Source organism: Arachis ipaensis, chromosome B06, assembly GCF_000816755.2.
Source record: "Arachis ipaensis cultivar K30076 chromosome B06, Araip1.1, whole genome shotgun sequence".
Classification (NCBI taxonomy): Eukaryota; Viridiplantae; Streptophyta; class Magnoliopsida; order Fabales; family Fabaceae; genus Arachis; species Arachis ipaensis.
The window spans coordinates 130181713-130189742 of record NC_029790.2 but is presented as its reverse complement, the minus strand read 5'-3'; the positions used below and the strand labels follow the sequence as shown (position 1 = coordinate 130189742).

Here is an 8030-nt window from a genome sequence, read left to right as displayed (position 1 = left end):
ATTGTCCTTTCTTAACTGACACATTTGCTTTCTGGGGTTTGTGCTGTTGGCTGCTTCCCTTGACCCTTTTTTTCTCTCTCAATATTTTGCAGTGCCATCTTGAATACCACGCTGGTGAAGAGTCTATCTCATGGATGCAACGAATTTATCTTTTCGGCATTCAGCGGCCCAAGGCTCCTAAACCACTGAGCCCATTTTGAGCCTTGTGTAGTTTTATGTTCTATGATGACCGTTTTATTATTAGGGGTTTTTGTTGCTATTAGGATTTTGCGGTATCCTGGCTATGAATTTGTGGGATTCAAATTCTGTACTCTGTATTCTGTAGATGTTTGCACTTTAGGGCCTCGACTGTTCCTTCAAGAACTTCTGTTTTGAATTATTATTGTAGTGAACGAAGTGGTCTTTTATTTGTTTATGTCGCTGCTTGTGTTTATACAGATTTTGCTGGTGTTATCATAATGAGCTGTTTATTTGCAATTTTGTTTTGGACACTGGTGATAAACTAGATGAGAATTGAGAAATATGGCACGCCTCTTGCGTCATACTCCCAATCTCTCTTGCATCTTATTTATTTCGAGTTTTCGACAAATGGTGGCGCTATCACCCTTTACTCATTCTTTCTTTCATAGGAACTGCTAGTTTTACATTAAGATTTTAAAATGCCCCGTTTTATTTTCTTGGTGGTAGTACTTTTGTTTTTCGAAATTTACTCCTAATTTTATGCGAGGAGAACGTAGGTGTTCTAGTAATGGCGTCTCATCCGTCATACACACCCATTTCAATTTTCAATCACCAAATCGTTGCTCAAAATGATACAATGGAGGATAAGATTCAACAATGAACAGGCACCAGGAACAGCGATAGATGGGCCCCAAACGGACAAGAAACACCGCTCCTCAATGTATTGTTCATCAAGCGAGTGAGCTATACTAAAAAAATTCCTTCTTTCCCCCAAACTACCATTTCACGGTTCACCCGATTAACATTGAATTCCTTCAGAATTTAAAAAACTACAAGTTTTTTTTGTACTTTTTTTATTTATTGGGAAGGCATTTATTTATTCATTTATTGGGTGTACAAGGTAAAGAAAGAAAGAAAGAAAACAGGAAAAAGTTAGCTAAATATGTCTTGATGCAAAATATGTTGCATCTCGTATCCTAATTCTAGCCATTCCATATAATATCTCTATTACTTTGCTGCATTTGTTGTCATCCAATTAGCAGCACTGTTGGTTGTCTCTCGAATCAAAGGAAGCTGCACTTACCAATTTCTCTAGTGAGAACCTTTATGTACAATCTGTTTCTCAAATAACCTCCTTAATTTCACATACCCAAAGGAACACTAATCCCCTTCATATTGCAAGATGTTCTGTATGAAGTCCATACTATGAAGAACATTTGAGACTTCAACCTTCCCTTAACAACTTTTTATTTATTTTCAAAGTATAACAATTACTATTAATAGTAATATATGGTTTGTGATTAAAGTGATCCCAGCCGTCCAGCTAATGCAACAGCAATCATGCTCAAGGGACATCCACTAATATTGTTTCTCCTCCTATAACATGTTTGAGTCAATACATGCACATTTAATTAATTTGTTAGAGGTATATAATAAATTTGTTATTATTTTAAATTTGAGTTGTTTTATTTAGTTTGGAACTTTGGATTAGGTTTTATTGTTTTTTTATTCAATTAGTTACGATTATAATCACTTTCAATTTGTAATCGATTTATCAATATATAATAAATTATAACATAATTCATATTTAAATTCAGCTAACTTTTCATTTAAAACGTCTTCTGTAAGTGAAGTATTAAAATTGACTATGAAAATTTACATTATTGAATAAATGGAAATTATGACTACGTAAAATTCGTTAAGTATTTTGTGCAGTGTTTTATTTCTGATTTTCTTTTTCTCTTTTTTGGATGCATTTGATTATAAATGCTTGATGCTAGTTTGATTCTTCTTGTTTCAAGCTACAAAAGACATCAAATTAGAGAATAGAGAATCATACACCTCATGCTCATTCATCCAATTTAGAAAATTAGTGTCCCAAATACTTATTTGGATATTATTTCTAAGATAAAAATACAGAGATTTAAACATAAAGACTCGTTTATCTATAGAGACAGAAATAGAGATATAAATTTTGGTACTTCAAGGAGAGAAAACTATTGTATTTTCTCTATCTCTATGGCTATATTTAGATACTGTTTCTGAGACAGAAACCATTGGATATAGAAACTTGTTTGGTTGTAGAGATAGAAAATATCTGCTCCGTCTCTCATGTCTATAGTTTTATCCAAGAGACAATATCTAACTCACTATTGGAAATATCAATTAAAATGAGTGATTTCATCAAATATTATCAAGCAAGACAAGAAAAGAAAGCATATTCCAAGGAGAAAGCATGGCATAGTTATACCAAAACAAATAGAAAAGAACATAGAAAGAGCTTACTGACAAAGAATGGAATCAACCTGAGCTTCAAACAAGATTCCAACAACTACTCTTCGAGATGCTGATTGCTGAACCAGAAATCCAAGATGAATCATGAAACTGTCTAACGAAAATATAAGAATGAGATTATAATTTTATACATTATAAATCATTATATTTTATAGAGAATGAAATTTTATTTGAATAGAAGAGTACAAAAGCCTAACAGTAGTATAGTAAAATCATGCAACAATGCATGAAGAAACACCATTGAACCCTGTGTAGAGCAGCAAAGAGATGCCAAAAGAGTAATCATAGCGCAAATAAAGCATAGAATGAAAAGGAATAACTAATGATTTTGGTATTATTTTCCAACCAGATACAACAACATAAATGATAAACCAAAGATTGTCACAATGTCTGCTTTTCATTTACAGGATTCAAAATCTTTTCAAGAAAAAAGATGATGTTAATCCATATGAAAAATCCACAACTCCAAAAGCATGATCCAGAGAGATCTTGTCATAGGGCATATGAAAAGAGATCAGCTTCTACGTCATGATACATTGATAAACATATTTGGGAACAAGGCAGCAAGTTACAAATACACACCTGATGTAGGCCTCAGATCAGCAAGCTCTGGCTGGCTATGAAAACAAGAAACTAGAAAAGCAAGGGCAAAGTGAATCCAGGAGAGGGGAGTGTGAAGTAGACAATTTCAAATTCCTGATTCTTGGGTTATAAGGTAGCCTTTAACCTAGAGAAACTACAAAAAACTATAAGCAAATATCTGAACAGCATATGCTATAAGAGAATGTTTTAAATACAATTAAACAATACATTACTCCCTGCAAATGACTTGTCCAAATGCATCCTAAGGGTGCACATTGACAAATAATTATTTGGAATCAATTTATTTATTATTCCAAAATAATGCATATAACTTCATTGATTTCATGAAATTAACTCTAAAATGGCTACCTTAGTAAATTACATAGCTTACATTTCAATTTCAGCCGTACAAAAGTTGGCAACCAATAGCATTTCTACCCTTGGTTCAGACAAGTAACTGAGGACAATACCTATGTTTTGACACCAACAAAAGAAACTTTAACTGTCTCGTGAATTGTTAGGATATAGCATCAAGATTGACCCATGGTTATTCATCTACCTCCTAGTCAGTTTTTGGACAACATTTTGTACATGATGGAAAGTAGAAACCTTGAAAAAAGAATTAAAAATCGTAATCCCAAAATGATATTCAGACATGAAAATTTTGATGTTTCAGAAAATGTGAAGAAAATTAATGATACTTCAATCAACTGGTCACCAGAAGTCTTTACAGGAGCACACGCCATTCTTGAAATGGTGGAACCGATTGCGGTCCCTCACCACAATCTCTCTGTTATAAACCTTAGATATGAACTTAGTAGCAGAATGACAATCTTCACAGACACGCAAGTTTTTCACGAGTCTAATGGGTGTGCCAGGGGGTGTATTCAAAAGAGAAAAAGCTATGGCAATTTTTTCACTGTGTCTATACAAAGCATCTTCTTTGTCTTCTTCATCAATGTCAAGCAATACCTGTGAGGTTGTAGGCACATAGCCAGCCCTCTTTATCTCCCTTCCCATCTCGTCCATCATTTCGTATATTTGTTTCGACTGATTATGTGACTTATCTCCAGCAACAAACTCATACATCTCATTATTCAGTTCAATCATGGTGCTTCCTGGGATCTTCTTCATCCCTTTCAAATCCATCATCTCTCTAACCTTGGTCTTTTTCTCCCAGCGAAGCAATTTTGCGTAAATGTTTGAAAGCAGTACATAGTTAGACTCTTGCATTGGCTCGCTTCTGATAAGTTTTTTTGAGATGCTCTCTCCAAGCTTGAACTCACCCCGAGCATGACAAGCAGTGATTATGCTTCTCCAGATGATTTGGTTTGGGTTAATAGGCATTTTTTGAACAAATTCCAAAGCCTCCTTGACAAGTCCAGCTCTACTTAACAGATCCACCATACATCCATAATGTTCAATCTTTGGCACAATGCTGAAGTTCTTCTCCATTGAATTGAAATAGTAATGTCCTTTATTGACCAGCCCGGAGTGGCTACAAGCAGAGAGGACCCCAATAAATGCAACATCATCAGGTGCCACCCTTTGCTCAATCATCATATCAAACAACGAAACAGCCTCTAAGCCGCGGCCATGCATTGCCAAACCAACAATCACCGAAGTCCATGAAACTATAGTGCGAAAACTCATTTGTCTAAACAGTTCCAGAGCTTTGTCAACATCACCACATTTTGCAAACATGTCTATCAAAGCATTGCAGAGCTCCACTGACTTTGGTATTTTCTTCCTCTCAACATAAGACTCTAACCACTTCCCAAGCTCAAGTGCACCCAAATCGGTACAAGCAGACAACACACAAACAATGGTGACATCGTCAGATACAACACCCTTAACCTGCATTTCCCTAAACAATCCAACAGCTTCCATAGACCGCCCCAGACGCGCATATCCACCAATCATAGCACTCCAAGTAACGGAATCCATCTTGGGACTTTCATCAAACACCTTCCGAGCAAACTCAACCCCTTCCCCACAACAACAATACATGTGAATCATAGTGTTCTGTACATGACGATCATCATCAAAACCAAACTTCACCAAAGATCCATGAACCATTTCCCCCAAATTCAAGTCACCAATGCCAGCACACGCCTTGAGCACAAAAGGGTACGTGAACTTATTTGGCAAAACGCCATAGCTAAACATGGTTTTGTAAAACTCCAAAGCCTTAAACTTTGAGCCAGCCGTTTGAGCATAAGCCCTGATAACAGTGTTAAACAAGAATGCATCATACAGTAAGAGATTGTTATTATTATTAGAGGGGGAGAATAGGAATGAAGCAGCATAGTGAATGGCATTGAGATCTGAAGATGTTGAAGCGAACTTGGTGAGAACAAGAGGGTTGTTATGGAGACCCAATTTGAGGATGATGGTGTGGATTTGTGTGAGGTTGGTGAGAGTGTTGCAAGAATGAAGGAGGGTCAAGCAGGTTTGTTCTGCTAGTCTGCGTTCGGAGGTATAGGAAGGGAGTTGGAGGGCTAAGTTGGTAATTGCACGTGAAAGCTTGGTTCTGATGGAATGATTCATCACTCTTAGTTACTAAGATGAGTCCAGCGTTAGAGTGAGCGAACATTTGATCACTATGAAATTAACCAATATACGCAACTTCTTCAAATTTTACATACGTGAGATAATAATTAAGCTATTATTTATTTAAATAAAAATAAAACCCCTCACTTAGATGCGATCATGCGACGAAAATTCTTAAAAAAGGTCCACCCTATACTTTGCCTGACAAATTTTGGTGGTAACAGAAACGGCCACGTCAATCGCCATCTACCTTCCTTCTTTCTCAACTCTACTTGTCCCTCTCTTATGTTACGAGCTACCTGCATTCTTTATGATCGCATTCAAAGCATAACGCAAAAAGCAACCTCGTTTACGGATTTGGAAAAAGATGAGAAGAATATTCTATCTTCTCTCTGAGTCCAAGAAGCTCATTGCAGAAACAAACCCAGCTTCCAAGCTTCGTTTCAATGCGCTTCGCTCTTTTTGCGATCACTCTCTCCTTCGCCCACAAAGCCGTCCAGGTTCACCAAGCTCCACCTTCTGCAATTTCTTTCTCATTTTTATTTCGCGAAATGAAGTTAAATTCTCTTAATTATTCATTGTTATACCAATTTCTAGTTGGTTGCGTGGTAGGCAAGTTCCTTTCTTATGATAGGTTCCGGTGGTGGCAAAGATAGCGAAGAAAGCTGTTCAATTTTATAGCTCTAATTTTTAAATATTGAATTTGAATTTGTCAATTGATTTAGTTAGTTTTTTTTGGTATCATTACAGGGCCGCTTGTGCAGTATAAGAATCTAGTGGAGCAAGGGAAGTTGAAGCATGATCCATACCAAGAGGGTGTTGCTTCAGAGCTTGAGAACTTGCTTGCAAGGTTGGAGAAGTATGAGAAAGATATGGAAGAATATCATGTAAAATTGGAACTGGATATTTTGTTCTATTCTAATCTTTCTTCATCCTTTCGTTTGTGCCTAGCAATGTGCTTTTTTACTTGGTTATGGATGTTCAAGGATTCTGTAAGTTTTTGTCAATGTGATTTTAAAATCATAGTCTTCCACTTGTGGCAGTTAAAACTATCTGAATGGGAGAAGAGTAGGGAGAGTGAACGGCGAAAGCTTCTCACGGAGGAAGTTGAGCAGCAGCAGAAAGAGGAGGATTGGTGGAAGCGGTTGAACAATAAACTTGTTGATAGATGGTCCTCCCGGTAAATTTTGAGTCAAAGTTTAGGTGATTTGGTTTCAACCTGCTGCTTAAGCATGTGATCGGTTTGCTTCTGAGAATTTTCAATCAAACCTATATTTTTGTCTGAGTTTCTAATTTTGCTTCATTTATGTTTCCTTGGTTTGAAATTTGTTGATGTTTCCTTGTTTTGAGTTTTGCTTCAAATTATGTTTTCTGTACTAGTTACATTTTATTAAAGGGAGAAGTCTTTTGTGACTCAGTAAGAAACCAGAAAATATGGAGCCAGGGGTCGGAAAATGGGTGTCATATCTGAAACGTGAGAAGAAGTTGGATTCACTAGTTGGTCGACGTCCTACTGCTCCTCCAGCCCCAAAAGGACTTTACATATATGGCAATGTTGGCACAGGTAACTTCATTCTTTCATTTTTCTTTATTTCAGATGAATCTCTATGTTACCTGTAGTTCAAACTTCACCACCACTTAATTTATGGTTATCATAATGCTTTACGTTTATGCTTACATCATTTATATCAGCTTCCAGTTTTCATATAATGTCTGCTTTATTTTGCAACTTTTTTTCTGATAATCTTGATCACATTTTTAATGCCGAAGGGAAGACAATGCTGATGGACATGTTTTACAGTGCCACTGAGGGAATAGTTAAACATCGAAGAAGGTATCACTTCCATGAGGTGAGTATTTTTTCCTGGACTATTTATCATGTTTCTTTAGTCAGACTACTGTGAATGTAGCGCTGAAAGAGAAAGAGTTTAATCTTTTCCTATCAATATGCAGGCCATGCTTAGAATAAATGAACACATGCACAAGATATGGAAAACTCAAATGGAAGAGAAGTCCTTGCAGTCTAGCATTGCTGGTTGGATTATGAATCTTCCTTTTGACACAAAAGCTAAGGAGTGGCTAGCTGCAGAGGAAAGGTACAAGCAAGAGATGCAGATGAAAAACATACTTCCAGCTGTAGCAGATGAATTTTTCCTGAATCAAGAAGAGGACAGAAAGGGGGCTAGTATTTTGTGCTTTGATGAAATACAGGTAAATAAAAATGTAAAATCGTATTATAATAGATTCTCATTATTTGTATTGTAGGTTATTTTTTTCAGAAGCCATCATGACTGATTTAATTATTTAGAAAGTAAAATGGATGTAATGGGGTATTTTCATATGTATTATAATTCTGTTTGGTTTTCTTGCTTAACAATGGGCATGTACTGTTCCTTTCCACTTTTAGAAGTTTTTGGTGA

At 36.2% G+C, this 8030-nt stretch overlaps 3 protein-coding genes across 7 annotated transcripts in view; 2 read left to right on the top strand and 1 right to left on the bottom strand.

The window, feature by feature from the left end:
- Positions 1-477, top strand: part of LOC107605348 (DEAD-box ATP-dependent RNA helicase 56) — a 6449-nt gene extending 5972 nt beyond the window's left edge. For 4 of the 5 annotated variants that reach the window (XM_016307205.2, XM_016307207.2, XM_021105160.1 and 1 more), the window contains one exon: positions 93-477. In XM_016307205.2, the coding sequence (XP_016162691.1) occupies positions 93-103 (11 nt within the window). In that variant the 3' untranslated portion in view covers positions 104-477. The remainder of the gene's footprint in view (positions 1-92) is intronic. The other variant, XM_016307204.2, reaches the window with a different exon arrangement.
- Positions 2000-5652, bottom strand: LOC107605346 (pentatricopeptide repeat-containing protein At4g21065-like). The gene has a single exon (XM_016307202.2). The coding sequence runs from the start codon at positions 5605-5607 to the stop codon at positions 3772-3774; it is 1836 nt and encodes a 611-aa protein (XP_016162688.1). The 5' UTR covers positions 5608-5652; the 3' UTR covers positions 2000-3771.
- The window catches only part of LOC107605347 (lactation elevated protein 1), a 6902-nt gene continuing 4365 nt past the window's right edge, over positions 5494-8030 (top strand). Inside the window, exons 1-7 of the mRNA XM_016307203.2 lie at positions 5494-5615; positions 5647-6110; positions 6361-6497; positions 6654-6790; positions 7029-7174; positions 7381-7460; positions 7564-7821. Coding sequence (XP_016162689.1) covers positions 5978-6110; positions 6361-6497; positions 6654-6790; positions 7029-7174; positions 7381-7460; positions 7564-7821 — 891 coding nt within the window. The 5' untranslated portion in view covers positions 5494-5615; positions 5647-5977. The remainder of the gene's footprint in view (positions 5616-5646; positions 6111-6360; positions 6498-6653; positions 6791-7028; positions 7175-7380; positions 7461-7563; positions 7822-8030) is intronic.

What these genes read in the sequence shown, in the direction of transcription:
- LOC107605346 (XM_016307202.2), bottom strand. Translation starts at nt 5,607, where the DNA reads ATGAATCATTCCATCAGAACCAAGCTTTCACGTGCAATTACCAACTTA.